This window comes from Mandrillus leucophaeus, unplaced genomic scaffold (genome assembly GCF_000951045.1).
Source record: "Mandrillus leucophaeus isolate KB7577 unplaced genomic scaffold, Mleu.le_1.0 Scaffold153, whole genome shotgun sequence".
Lineage (NCBI taxonomy): Eukaryota > Metazoa > Chordata > Mammalia > Primates > Cercopithecidae > Mandrillus > Mandrillus leucophaeus.
The window spans coordinates 79,242-92,455 of record NW_012101510.1 but is presented as its reverse complement, the minus strand read 5'-3'; the positions used below and the strand labels follow the sequence as shown (position 1 = coordinate 92,455).

At 52.6% G+C, this 13,214-nt stretch overlaps 1 protein-coding gene and 1 long non-coding RNA gene across 2 annotated transcripts in view; one reads left to right on the top strand and one right to left on the bottom strand.

The window, feature by feature from the left end:
* Nucleotides 1–828: 828 nt before the first annotated feature.
* Nucleotides 829–3,796, top strand: LOC105535985. The gene is made up of 5 exons (XR_001005528.1): nucleotides 829–904; nucleotides 1,148–1,236; nucleotides 1,994–2,063; nucleotides 2,865–2,921; nucleotides 3,156–3,796. It is a non-coding gene; the product is annotated as an uncharacterized LOC105535985 (long non-coding RNA).
* A 1,516-nt stretch (nucleotides 3,797–5,312) lies between these two features.
* The window catches only part of LRRC75A (leucine rich repeat containing 75A), a 21,813-nt gene continuing 13,911 nt past the window's right edge, over nucleotides 5,313–13,214 (bottom strand). The window contains exons 8-9 of the mRNA XM_011975290.1: nucleotides 10,024–10,139; nucleotides 5,313–6,228 (exon numbers count right to left, since the gene is read on the bottom strand). Coding sequence (XP_011830680.1) covers nucleotides 5,685–6,228; nucleotides 10,024–10,139 — 660 coding nt within the window. The 3' untranslated portion in view covers nucleotides 5,313–5,684. The remainder of the gene's footprint in view (nucleotides 6,229–10,023; nucleotides 10,140–13,214) is intronic.

Genomic DNA, 13,214 nt, shown 5'->3' with positions numbered 1-13,214 from the left:
ACACACACACAAAAACTAACAACAACAAAAAACCCTACACTTATTTCTGAGGCCAGCTCAAAAGGTGTTATGATTGCCTTCCCAGTTTCTTGCAGTCAAAATGAATTTCGCTCCCTTGGTATAACGTGTGTGTGCAAAACGTGGTTGCATGCATTATTTTTCAAGGAGAGAGCTGAGTATGTTCATAGGCTGAAAGGAAAGCTTCAGTATAGAGAGAGTTTTCCATGGAAAGTGAGACAGGGGCATAGGTGGATGAGGCCCCAAGGAATGAGAGGAAAGAAGGTGGGCAGAGCTTTACCCCAGAGGCGAACAGAGGATGGACGTGGATCCAGATAAGACGTCAGCTCGTTCCCTAAAGGTCGTGCTGAAGGAGTAATGAGGGTGGCCAATGCGCAGGGGTTTGAGAGGCCCCGTGGATATGGTGCTGTGGGGAAAGTATTTGGCGATGCTCAATAGTTCAGGAGAAGATACTAGGATGAATGGTTGCTGTGTGCCACGGTTCTGTAGGCTTTCACGTGTGTTATCTTATGTGATCTTCCGGGGCGCCGGTGTCTCCGTCTTCTGGATGACCAATCGGAAGCTCACAGAGAATGAGTAATTGGCCCTAAACCACCCACCTAAGGCGTGGCAGAGGCGGGGCCCAAACGCGCGCTCCAGCCCTCGCGCAGGCGCCCTGGAACTCGCCCGCGTGTTGTGACCCAGAATTCCTGGGGCTGTGGAAGAGACCATAGGCTCAACAGGAGGGGGAGCCCTGGGTTGCGCGCCGGTCTGCATCGCTACTTGGCGGAAAGTTCCCATGAGTCTTTGCCAGCGTCCCCCTCCTTTTGTGACGAATAGGATATCCCGACTCCTTAAGGGCCTGGAGCGCATAAGTTGTGACCTTTTCATTCCCGTTGTTATGGAGGTAGGGTCTCCGCGAATCTGGGAGTGGTAGCTGAGGGCAAGAGCAAATAAGAGCTCGAGCTTCTGTGGTCTCTGGGGAGATGTTCCCGGGAAGCCTGGCTAGAGGGCAGAGGGCAGCTGTTGAGATGGCGTGGCTCCCCGGCTCCTGCGCTCGCGTGGCCTTCGGCCGGGTGTTGGACAGCCTGGCAGGGCAGCGGGGGGCTGAATCCGGCTGCCGTGGATGAGGCTCACCCTTTTGTGGTAGGGCCACATCTGCCAGAGCCTGGAGTCTGCGAAGGCCGGGACCCGGTTCTCCGGCCCGCCGTGGGGAGTGTGCAAACCCGAGAGAGCTGGGTAAGTTGGTGTCGGCTTGCAGTTTGGGGTACCCCGAGGGCGGGGTACGTCGGTAAGATTGTAACGGGATTACTGGAAGACTTACTCGACTGTCCTGATGATACTTGTAATAGGAAGTGCCGTCAGAAGCGATAACTGACGACGTTTAACGTCTATCTGACCGCAGTCGCTGAAACCTCTACAACTTAGTTGACCATAACTGCCAGAACCTGCCCTGAATTCCTGTCCTTCACTCCCTCTTTCAGATTGCCTGCCCACCGCAGAGTGCTGAAGACGGGGTAGCCATGAGGTAAGAGGCCCTCTGGGGTAGAGTTTAAACATGGAACGTAGTTTCGTCATCTTGAATGCACGGAAATTGGCGTTTTGACAGTTTTCTACGTTTAGGTGTTTTATACACTTGAGGGTAATGTGTCAAATCATTGCATATGATGGAACTGAAATAGAAACTGGAGATGGCTGCCCACATTCCTAACCTAGAACTGCATTTAAAGCAAAGTGATAGGCAGAAGCAAACTCCTTCGTTAAGAAATGTCTCCAGTGGCAGCGTTAGATTTTTCAGGTAGGGTCTAGATCTCGAGCAGTACTGGAGAGTTGTGAGGTGCTTGACTGCTCTGATGAAATCACTAATAGGAAGTGCCGTCAGAAGCGATAACTGACGAAAACTACTCCTGTCTGATTGCAGTTAAGTCTTCACCACTTGCTGGTTCCCAGGAGAAAAACTTGTCTGAACGGTGACCTAATTGCTATATTCACCTAGGTTGCAAATTCGTGAAGATATCAGCAGCATGTTTGGCAGCTGAGTATTGGAGCAAGGAGCCTGCCACAAGGTAAGCCTTGCTCTATGGGGAGGCTAGTGGCTGACCATGCCTAGCTATCAGGTGGAATGTTGGCAATTGAATTTGGTTAACCTGATACCTTGTAACAGTGTAGCCTATCCCAGAGATACCGATTTTGGTTTCCGGTGGCATTGGAGCCAGGGTGGAATAGCTAGAAAGAGGGGCTACTCTATTTATCTCTTGGCTGTTTAGTCTTGGGCAAATTACCTGTCTGCTGAGATGTAGTTTTCCTCAGATATGAAAAGGAAAAGTAAGCTCTGTGAAGTTTAAAGTGATGTGACTGAAATGTAGATTGCAACTCCCTGAGGCTGGCTGGGCACGGTGGCCTATAATCCCATCACTTTGGGAGGCTGAGGTGGGTGGATCACCTGAGGTCAGGAGTTCAAGACCAGCCTGGCTGGTCAACATGGTGAAACCCCGTCTCTACCAAAAATACAAAAATTAACCAGGTGTGGTGGTGTGTACTTGTAATCCCAGCTGCTTGGGGGGCTGAGCCAGGAGAATCGCTTGAACCCGGGAGGTGGAGGTTGTAGTGAGTTGAGATTGTGCTACTGCACTCCAGCCTGGGCAACAGCAAGACTCCATCCCAAAAAAAAAAAAAAAATTACAACTCCCTGAGAAGCTAATTAAGATTTGTAGTCCTCAATAATTTACAAAAATTACCTCTAATAAGGTCTTAAGGGGCTTTTGTTAGGATGGACTTAAATTTGTAAAGTCATTAATTGACGCTGTCATCAGAAATGCCTCTCCTCTGCGGTCTCTAAGATGTATGCACCTTCTCCATTCCCCCAGGTTTTGAGAACAGAGTGCCGTTTTAGAGCTGGCAGCAGCATCTTAGCCCAAAAGAAGGTAAGCCTTGAGCTGGCTAATGACCCCCTCAACCCAATAGTGGAATTAATAAACAGCTGATCTTCTTAAAACTCGCTTGAAAAAAAGATATCAGATGATGAAATCACCCAAAATAGCTGGAATTACCGGCAGATTGTGTAGTGGTGAACCTACGGTTTTCTGAAGATATCTCTTACCCTGCGATTGACTGTCAGTTGGTGCAGAAAGTGAGATTGAAATGTAGTTTCTTTGCAGGTTATATTCCCAGAGGATGTCAATCCCAAGGACCAGTTTGGATTATGAAAACTTTAACCAGCATCAACATTGGGTGTAGAAACGTGATTGCTTTGTGTATCAGAGGACATGCTCAGCAGATCCAAGAGATATATTTGGCAACTTTTTCTAGAAAAGGCACATTGGGTATCATTCATTACATTCTTGAGTTTTTTTGGGTTTTTTTTTTTTTTTTTGAGACAGTCGTGCTGTGTTGCCCAGGCTGGAATGTGGTGGCACAATCACAGCTCATTGCAGCCTCAATCACCCAGGCCTAAGCAATCCTCCCGCCTTGTAGCTGGGACTATAGCTCACAGCACATCTGGCTAAAATTTTTTTTTTGTTGAGGCGGATTCACTGTGTTACCCAGGCTGGTCTCAAGCTCCTGGGCTCAGATGGTCCTCCTGCCTCAGCTTCCAAAGGCATAGGCCACGTTGTAGCTTTGTCCCTTGCCATCCTGCCCAACAGGGAGTGCCGTACCTTTTAATGAACTGACTTTCATAAATTGGTTATGTTCGTGGGCAAGTTCTTTAAACCGGAAATTGTAAATTCTTCCTGAAATGTTTTTTCATGCAGTTACCATGAACTAATACAATAAAGGATGGTCTTGGGTATCGATTCTTAAAAATGTGTATTTGAAGAAAAAGTAAATTTCGCCTACTATTGTCAGATATTAGCAGCCCAGATATTTGCTCTAGCTTGTAAACTTCCCTGTGGTCTGCCTAAGCTCTTAACCCCCTATTCTACAGCTTTAGACTGAAGGCAGAAATTCAAAGCATTTCGGCCCCTGCTGCTCTGTGCTCTGTTCCTTGGTGTGCCCTTCTTCCAGCTCCTGCAGCACTGCACCATTCCTAACCACAACCTTAACAGCATGCAGGGCCCATACTCTAGGCCCCATCTTGCTGTCTTCCTGTGTTGGAATCTTGCTTACCAAGGCCTGTCGGAGCGTACTCCCCATACAGTTTTCCCACAAGGTTCAAGAGTGATTGGCTCCCAATCTCCCAGCTACTTGGGGGGCTGAGCCAGGAGAATCGCTTGGCTCTTAGATCTAGGGGTTGCCTGTTATTTAGAAGAGATTGCTTAACTGGTAGGGCCCTTTCACTAGGAGAGCATTTGGGTAAGGGGAGGGTGTAAGATGAGAACCTTTGCTAAGTTAGGCTCCTTTGGGAGCCCCCAGTTTGTTTCTCCCTCTCCCCAGGCATCTTGCTGGATCTGCCAAGGGATTGGACTCCGTCGTGGTCCTAGGTTTTAAAGGTTTTAAAGCCCACCTTCTGCAGCAGGTTTTCTGGAATGTGTTAGTGGATTACTTAAGAGTTATGGGAGGCCGGGCGCGGTGGCTCAAGCCTGTAATCCCAGCACTTTGGGAGGCCGAGACGGGCGGATCATGAGGTCAGGAGATCGAGACCATCCTGGCTGACACGGTGAAACCCCGTCTCTACTAAAAAATACAAAAAATTAGCCGGGTGAGGTGGCGGGCGCCTGTAGTCCCAGCTACTCGGGAGGCTGAGGCAGGAGAATGGCGTGAACCTGGGAGGCGGAGCTTGCAGTGAGCTGAGATCCGGTCACTACACTCCAGCCTGGGCGGCAGAGCCAGACTCCGTCTCAAAAAAAAAAAAAAAAAGAGTTACGGGAAAAGAGTTCCTGTGGCCTGTCTAGGTCAGTGAAGTCATACTGACAAGTGACGAGAAGGAAGCCAGGCCTGTCACTTGGACTGCATGCTAAGGACATCAGAGCCCACACAGAAGTCTGGTAGTTTTTCAGCCAGCAGTGGGTAGGGAAGGTTGATAAGGGATTTCTGAACAGGACTTTATGCCTGTATGCATGGGCACCATGTCCTGAGCACTGCCACAGGGCATCGTAGGCTGCTCTGATTGTAAAAGGGCATAGTGATAGCTGGTCCTATGGGTAGATACCTGGAATCACAAGGTGGGTCTCAGAAATGGGGCTGAGTCTCCATAAGGAGGTAGACCACGTTCAGTCCACCCGTATCATAGATGGAACTAGGGTCTCTGGCAACCAACCCCTTCCCCCCGGGTTCTTGAGTTACAGGAGTTTTGCTAAAGATTCCCACCTCCCTTGAGTGGGGACACGTTCACCTGGTTGGAGCTTGTTCCCGTAAATGAAAAATGTAATGCAATGCAGGTAGGGGCCCTACTGTCCAATTTTTCTGGGGGAAAGCTCTTGGTTTTCACAATGGCTCAGGCTTCCAGTACCTCTAGCCATGTGCCCATTTCCACAAGTCTTTGGGGAAGGCCATGGGCTGAGCTGAGCGTTCTCTGGGGCCTGGGATGACTTAAGAGCCAAATGGCAGATAATGGGATTGGGGGCAGATGGAGAGGACCAATGGGAAGTTTTAACACATCCCCTTCCCCAGATGCTATGGTTTGCCTTTCTGTAGGTGGGTGGCCCAGGCCAATTTTTGGCAATATCCTTAACCCACCTGATAGAAGCTCCCTCCCCTTGCGCATTCTACCCAACAAGGACTCCCTGGTGAGGCCCTTCACTTCCATGTCACGTCTGAGCTGCAGCTACAGTCTCCTTGCCCTCATGGTGGTCTTCGGCAGGTGCCACAGGGCCCCCTCCAGGGTCTTCCTGGCCTACTGTCCCTTCCCGGACCTCCTCCCCACTACCCGGGCCCTCACCCAGCTCCAGGATGGTGGGTAGGTGGCCCTGCTTTGGTGAGCGCTTGCGCAGGCTGAGCAGGAAGGGCTGGGGCAAGGAGAAGATGTCCACGTTGTTGCCCAGGTCAATCCACGTGACATTGGGGAACTTGCTGGGATCCTTAAGGATGTCAGTGAGGTCGCGCAGCACAGCCCGGGTCAGCCGGTTGCCATTGAGTGCCAGTGTGGTGAGGCGGGGCAGGGTGCTGAGCGCCGGCAGCAGCTGCAGGACCATGTCATCCGTGAGGCCTGTGAAGCCCAGCTCCACGCTGTCCACCTGCTCCCCACAGCGCTGTAGGTAGCTGGTCACCCGCTCCAGGTCTCGGGAGGTCAGTGGGATGCCCGACAGGTCCACTGTGTTGTCTGGGGGGCTCCCGGCCAGGACAGCCTTGAGGCTGAAGGGAAAAGGGACAAGGAAGGCTCAGGCACATGGGGCAGGCCTTTCCCCCAGAAGCTGCAGTGCCAGCCTCTGCTCGGCTCTCTGACACTAGGGACCGCTTTTACGAAACGCTTGGAAGTTCGGACGCCACAAGTGCAGAGGTGGACGTAACCAGGGACCTCAGTCCCCTGACGTTGCTGCACATCTCAGCTGTCAGGGCCCAGCTGGCCATAGCCTGAGGTATATGGCTGCCCTCATTTACCAGAAAAATTGAGTTAAGAGTACCATTGGGCTGTTACATGAAATAAGTTCATAAGTGCAAAATAGTGCCTTGTATAGGTGAGTGATGAATAAACATTTGCTGCTGTATTCATCACTTCGACTCAGCTTCCCACTTCTACCACCCTTGGGTGGCAGCTCAGCTCCCATGAATGGCACAAAGGATATCTGAGTCCCCTCTTTCAAGACCATCTTCCCCACCGAGAAGGATTCCCTAGGAGGAGCCAGTAAGACAGCAGGCAGGGCAGGGCTCAGGGGCTCTGAGCCTGGTGGCAGCTGCTGACTCCTGGAGGCTGAGTGCCTTACTCCTTGCTTCTCCTGCTTGCTCTTGGGACAGACCCCAAGCAGTTCAAGCTGAAGGCAAGTGTGCCTTTCCCGGCACACCTCCACCTCCCACCCCACCCCCGCTGTCTGTCTGCTGGCTCCAGGCCCAGGTGCAGAGGTGAGATGTTCATTTTCCGCATTTCTTTTCTTTCTCTTTTTTTTTTGGAGACAGTCTCACTGTCGCCCAGGCTGGAATACAATGGCACGATCTTGGTTCACTGCACCCTCTGCCTCCCAGGCTCAAGCGATTCTCCTGCCTCAGCTTCCTGAGTAGCTGGGATTACAGGCATCTGCCAACATGCCTGGCTAATTTTTATATTTTTAGTAGAGACAGGGTTTCACCATGTTGGCCCGGCTGGTCTGGAACTCCTGACCTCAGGTAATCCACCCATCTTGGCCTCCCAAAGTGTTGGGATTACAGGCATGAGCCAACATGCCTGGCCATTTTCTGCATTTCTTTTTTTTTCTTTTTTGAGATGGAGTTTTATTCTGTCACCCAGGCTGGAGTGCAGTGGCACCATTTTGGCTCACTGCAACCTCTGCCTCCCGGGTTCAAGCAATTCTCCTGCCTCAGCCTCCCGAGTAGCTGGGACTACAGGCGTGTGCCACCACGGCTGGCTACTTTTTTTGTATTTTTAGTAGAGACGGGGTTTCACTGTGTTAGCCAGGATGGTCTCGGTCTCCTGACCTCATGATCAGCCCACCTCGGCCTCCCAAAGTGCTGGGATTACAGGCGTGAGCCATGGTGCCCTCACCTCGGCCTCCCAAAGTGCTGGGATTACAGGCGTGAGCCCCGGTGCCCAGCCCCATTTTCTGCATTTCTAAGTGTGCTGGGAAGGAGAGGGAGGTGGAGGGGGCTCCCAGCCCGCTCCAAGAGCATATGCTACTGTCAGCAGCTCAAGGGTCATGGCCTGTACTTCCTGGCAACACAGGGCACATTCGTCCTTGAGATCTAAGCTGGGAGGCTGTCCACAGTTTGTTCATTTTGATTCTGACTGGGGTCCAGCCCCAGGGAGCTGGAAGGTAAAGCTCTCAAGGCGTGACATTTAAATGCTTGGAATGCTGTCAGCCATCTGTGCAGCTTGATTTAAGTGTTGGTGCTATTATCGATGCCATTCCACCAGGGAAGCAGTGTGGTAGTGAATAGCCTGAGCTGGGTTTGAATTCAGCCCCACCGCTTACCAGCTGGGTGATCCTAACCAGTCAATTGACAACAGTGATATCTCCTCCCCAATTTGTTGCTTTTTGTTTTTTGGAGACAGTCTCACTCTTGCCCAGAGGGGAGTGCAATGGCGCGATCTTGGCTCGCTGCAACCTCTGCCTCCCAGGTTCAAGTGTTTCTCCTGCCTCAGCCTCCTGAGTAGCTGGGATTACAGGTGTGCACTATCATGCCCAGCTAATTTTTTTATTTTTAGTAGAGACAGGGTTTCACTATGTTGGCCAGGCTGGTCTTGAACTTTCTACTTCAGGTGATCCGCCCATCTCGGCCTCCCAAAGTGCTGGGATTATAGGCGTGAGCCACCGTGCCCGGCCCATTTGTTCTTTTAACAAACATGTGTTAAACTCACCTGTGTGCCAGGCAGTATCCTAGACACTAGGGTCACAGTGGTGAACAGGATGGACAAAATCCCTGTTCTTCCTCTACTGGGGGAGACAGACCACACACAAAACCATGTGAGTGTGGGGCGACATAGTAGCGTGGGGCTGTGGCTACTCAGGAGAAGGTAATGTGTGAACTGACACATGAAAAAGCAAGCATGGGCCATCAGAAGAGTTTGCTGAAGGTTCCAGCAGAGGGCACAAAGGCCCCGAGGCTGGAAAGGGCCTGGTGTGTCTGTGAACCAGCAGGAAGGCCAGTGTGGCTGGGGTGGGAGAGCAGGAGGTGAGACCAGGGGGCGAGGAGGGCAAATCAGAGGCCCATGCTTGAATTTCATTCAGCTGCCATGAGATTCCACCCGAGGGGAATGAGACCTCATGACATGGCTTCCGAATGAAGAATAGACTGAGCATGCGTGTGTGTGGGGAACCAGGAGAGGCCCTTCCAGCAGAGCTCAAACTTCCAGCTTTCCAATGCTAAAGAACTAGCTCAGTCTCCTCATGGCTTTTCAGGTTCCAAGGGCCCCCTGTCTTGCTGTATCCCCATATATGTCCCCTCTACCCAGGTGGAGCCCCTCCCGTGGCCAACACCAGGACAGCCTTACACTCTTCATCCACCTGGGAATGGGCCTCTCCAGGATCCATCTCCTGGTTGTGGGCGGGGGTGGGGAGCGGGTCCAGAACAGAAGGAGGCACCAGAGTTCTTTCTTCTTCATGAGGGAAGGGGACAGCCCCTCCCTCCCCAGCCTGCAGAGAGCTGCTGGGATGAGCTAACAGCAGCACCAAGGCCTTGCCAGAGTCTTTGTGAAGGCACACCACTGGGCTACCATTTGCAAAAAGACAGGTGTGCTTCCTCCTCCAGGAAGCCTTCCTTCCAGGCTCCCCTCTACTTGCTTCCTACAGTGTTATCACAGCCCACAGGTTCTGTGTCCTATTTGCCCCTCAACCCCTACCAATTTTCAAGGGACTCTGAACCCCCTTGTTGCTGTATGGACCAGGGACATGGCTGGGGTCTGGGTCCCTCTGAGGACATCCGAGATAACTGAGGAGTTCAGTAGGGAGTGCTCTGTTGCCCAGGCTGGAGTGCAGTGGCGCCATCTCTGCTCACTGCAACCTCCGCCTCCTTGGTTCAAGTGATTCTCCTGCTTCAGCCTCCTAAGAAACTGGGATTACAGGTGTATGCCACCACGCCTGGCTAATTTTTGAACTTTTACAGGGTTTCGCCATGTTGGTCAGGCTGATCTCGAACTCCTGACCTCAAGTGATCCACCTGCGTCAGCCTCCCAAAGTGCTGGGGTTACAGGCATGAGCCAAACACTGTGCTTGGCAGGGAGTGCCCACTTTAGCACACCAGGAATTAGAAATTTCTCAAATCTTCCTCCTGCCCATCCCATCTCAGTGGGCCCATACTCCCCAGCTCCCACCCACCAGACCAGGGTCCCCCTCTAGCTGTTTCCCCATCCTGGAATCCTCCTTCCATCTTACCTCTTTCAGGCAGCTTCTATGACCGCCCCCCATGACTCCCGCCCTTCCCTTCCCTACATCCCTGAGAGGGGCGCCCTGTATCACACACTCAGCCTGGCATAGACCCACCCAGGGGACTGTAACTCACCAAGCCTGTGGCTTCCTTTTCACCAGTCCCCGGTGCCGCCTCCACTGGGAGTGGGGGCTGAGGTGGTATGTCAGCTGCCGGCACAGCTTCTCCATGGTGCCCAGCGCATCGCCTTCCTGCAGAGGCAACCAGGGGTGGTGGGGCCCTGAGTGGCTGGGTGCACCAGTCTCAGCCCCCAGGCTTCCTGTCTCCCGGGTACGAGCCCAGCTCCCCCAGGCTGAGCTGGGGGAGGCCTTGCTCTGCTGGCCTAGGGTGGGCACCCTAGGCAGATGGCAGTGGCTACAAACAGGTCTGCAGGATGGTTGTAGTTTTTGTGAATTAGTTGCTAGCATTGAAAAACAGATGTATATAAGTCTGGATTCCGGGAGATTGGACAACAGTTGGCTGGAGCCAAGTGCCTGCTGACCCCCTGGCTGGGACTCATCATGGTCCCCGCCACTCCCCAATGTCCAGGGCTGCTCTGTGCATTCTCTTGCTCAGCAGATTTACTGAGCATTTACTGGGAGCCAGGCACTTGTTCTAGGAAGCTAGGATACGGCCAAGAACAAATGTTCATGTCCTTGTATTTCACACAGTAAAGAGGAAAATGAGATATTTTTACCAGTGTCTCCCTCAAAAATGAGAACAAATGAATGAAGAGGCCAAGTCTTTCCCAGCCCAATTCATTCACAGGCATTCTTGTCTGGCCCATCGGCACTTGAGTTTGAAACCCTGGGTGTCATAGGCTGAACTGTATCCACTGAAAATCACATATTGATGTCCCTAACCCCTAGTACCTTGGAATGCAGCTGTATTTGGAGACAAGGTCTTTAAAGAGGTGACTAAGGTAAAATGAGGTCAGAGGAGTAGGCCCTAATCCTATATGACTGGTGTCCTAAGAAGAAGAAATGAGGACACAGACATGCAGAGGAATGACCACTGGAGGTCATAGGAGGAGGAGGGGCCGACAGACCTAGGAGAGAGCCTCAGGAGGAAACCCACCAGCCAGCCTTGGATTTCTGGCCTTTAGAGCTGTGAGAAACGAACTGTCTGCTGTTTAGACCACCAGTCTGTGATTTTTTGTTATGGCAGACACTGGGTTAAATGATGCAGCTGAAAGATGCTACAGACTCCGACTACATCCCTAGGGAAGTCCAGCCAACAGTCCCCGGAGCCAAACTGGTGCTGGACAGGGTGAGGGCATGAGTCACTCCAGGCAGTGAGGGCCACAGTGTGCTCTTGCCAGTGAGCCAGTGCTGAGGCTTGGATGCAAGCGCTGGGCTCGGATGTGAACCCACACGCGGCCAACGACTCGGTGTGGGGAGGTCCGGCACGTTAACCACGCGCAGTGGTCAGCATGGCGCCTGGCACAGAATGGGTGCTCAGTAGGCCGCTTTGTCATTACAATTCCCACACGCCTCTGCTAGCGGACAAACAGCGTATTGAGTAGTGAAGAGCAAAGACCTGGGGCCAAACTGCGGGGATTCAAGTCCTGGCTTTGTCCCGTTCTGTGTGGCCTTGGACAATTGCTTGACTTCTCTGTGCCTCCAAGCCACATCTGTGAAGGGATTACAGTACAGCCCTCACAAGAGTTTCTGTGAGGATTAAATGAGTCACTACTAGTGTAGTGCTTTGAATAGAGGCCAACCCACAGCGACCTCTCCAGGCACGCTCTCTAAGTGAATACCGGCACCAGCCTAGGGAACTCTGGCAGGGCAAGGAGGGAAGGTTACTTCTGCCCAGGCTTAGATTTGAGCTCAGCTTTGTTTTAATTTTATTTATTTTTTTGAGACGGAGTCTTGCTCTGTTGCCCAGGCTGGAGTGCAATGGGGCGATCTCGGCTCACTGCAACCTCCGCCTCCTGGGTTCCAGCGATTCTCCTGCTTCAGCCTCCCGAGTAGCTGGGATTACAGGCACCCGCCATCATGCCCAGCTGATTTTTGTAGTTTTAGTAGAGATGGGGTTTCACCATGTTGGTCAGGCTGGTCTTGAACTCCTGACCTCAAGTGACCCACCTACCTCGGCCTCCCAAAGTGCTAAGATTACAGGTGTCAGCCACCACGCCCAGGCTGAGCTCAGCTTTTGAGAGCGATGGGTTAGTGATTTCGGATGGAGAAAGAAAACGTGAGGCATCTCTGAGTGAGGAGGAAACAGTCTGTGGCAGGGCTTGGGGATGTGGCAGCCATGGGGTGTGTTACTGACATGAGGGCAGGTGAAGGCCTGGGGCCTGATCACATCTGGTCCCTCCATGGTTCAAGCCACTGTCAGCCCTGCACACCAGACATCATGCAAGAAGGTTATGGAATTCCCACAGCACCTCAGGGCAGGAGATACTTACTTACGTTATCCCCATTATGCAGTGGGGGAAATTGAGGCCCAGAGGGCTGGGGATGGGCCTGGGGCTGATGGGAAGGCAAGAGAAGGAGAATCTGAGGAAGGGGGACGAGAGAGAGGAGGTGGGAAGATGGGAGTTGAATTTCCAAAGGAGAGAGGCATCGGTGGAGGGACCCAGGAGGCAAAGGAGGGTCCGAGACTGAACTGAGTGGATTTGGAGGAGCCCCCTGGGCTCCAGTTCACAGCCCATCCCCACCCCTGCCCCCAGCTTCCTGGTGCCTGGCCGTCTGATGAATAAGCTTGTATCACCTGCCACTTGTGCCTGTGTCACACCTGTGTGCTACACCTGTGTGTCACTCTTGTGTGTTGCAGATGTAGAGGCAGGTGAGCATCTGCCTTTACAGCTTCATTCCCCACACCTGGAGCTGACACCTTTTGGTTCCTAGACTTGGCTTCTTGCTGAGCCTGGCCACACTACTGTGGTGGGGGGAAGTAAGGCGGGTGAAGCAGGAGGAGCTGGTCATGAGGGCTGCAGGGGAGTCCCTGAAGGGGGCTGTTCCTTGGACTGGGAGATGGAGAGAGGGGTGGACAGGAGATGGAGAGGGTGACTCAGGGCCAGGCTATTGGAAGAGGCTGAGGGGACAGAGGTCACGCAGCTGACTGATATGCTGGATGGAGAAGGTGTGGGCAGGGAGGGTGAGGAGGGTCTAGGCTTTGGGCTTGGGACCTGAGTAGAAGTCAAGGGGCTCAGGACAAGAAGAGGGTGAGAAGGCAGGAGGGTGAGCCCACGTGGGGCCACGGTAAGTTTGAGGGGCTCACAAGACCTCCAGCTGCGGATGCCACTGGACTTACGGGGCTGGGGCTCAAGACAGGTCCAG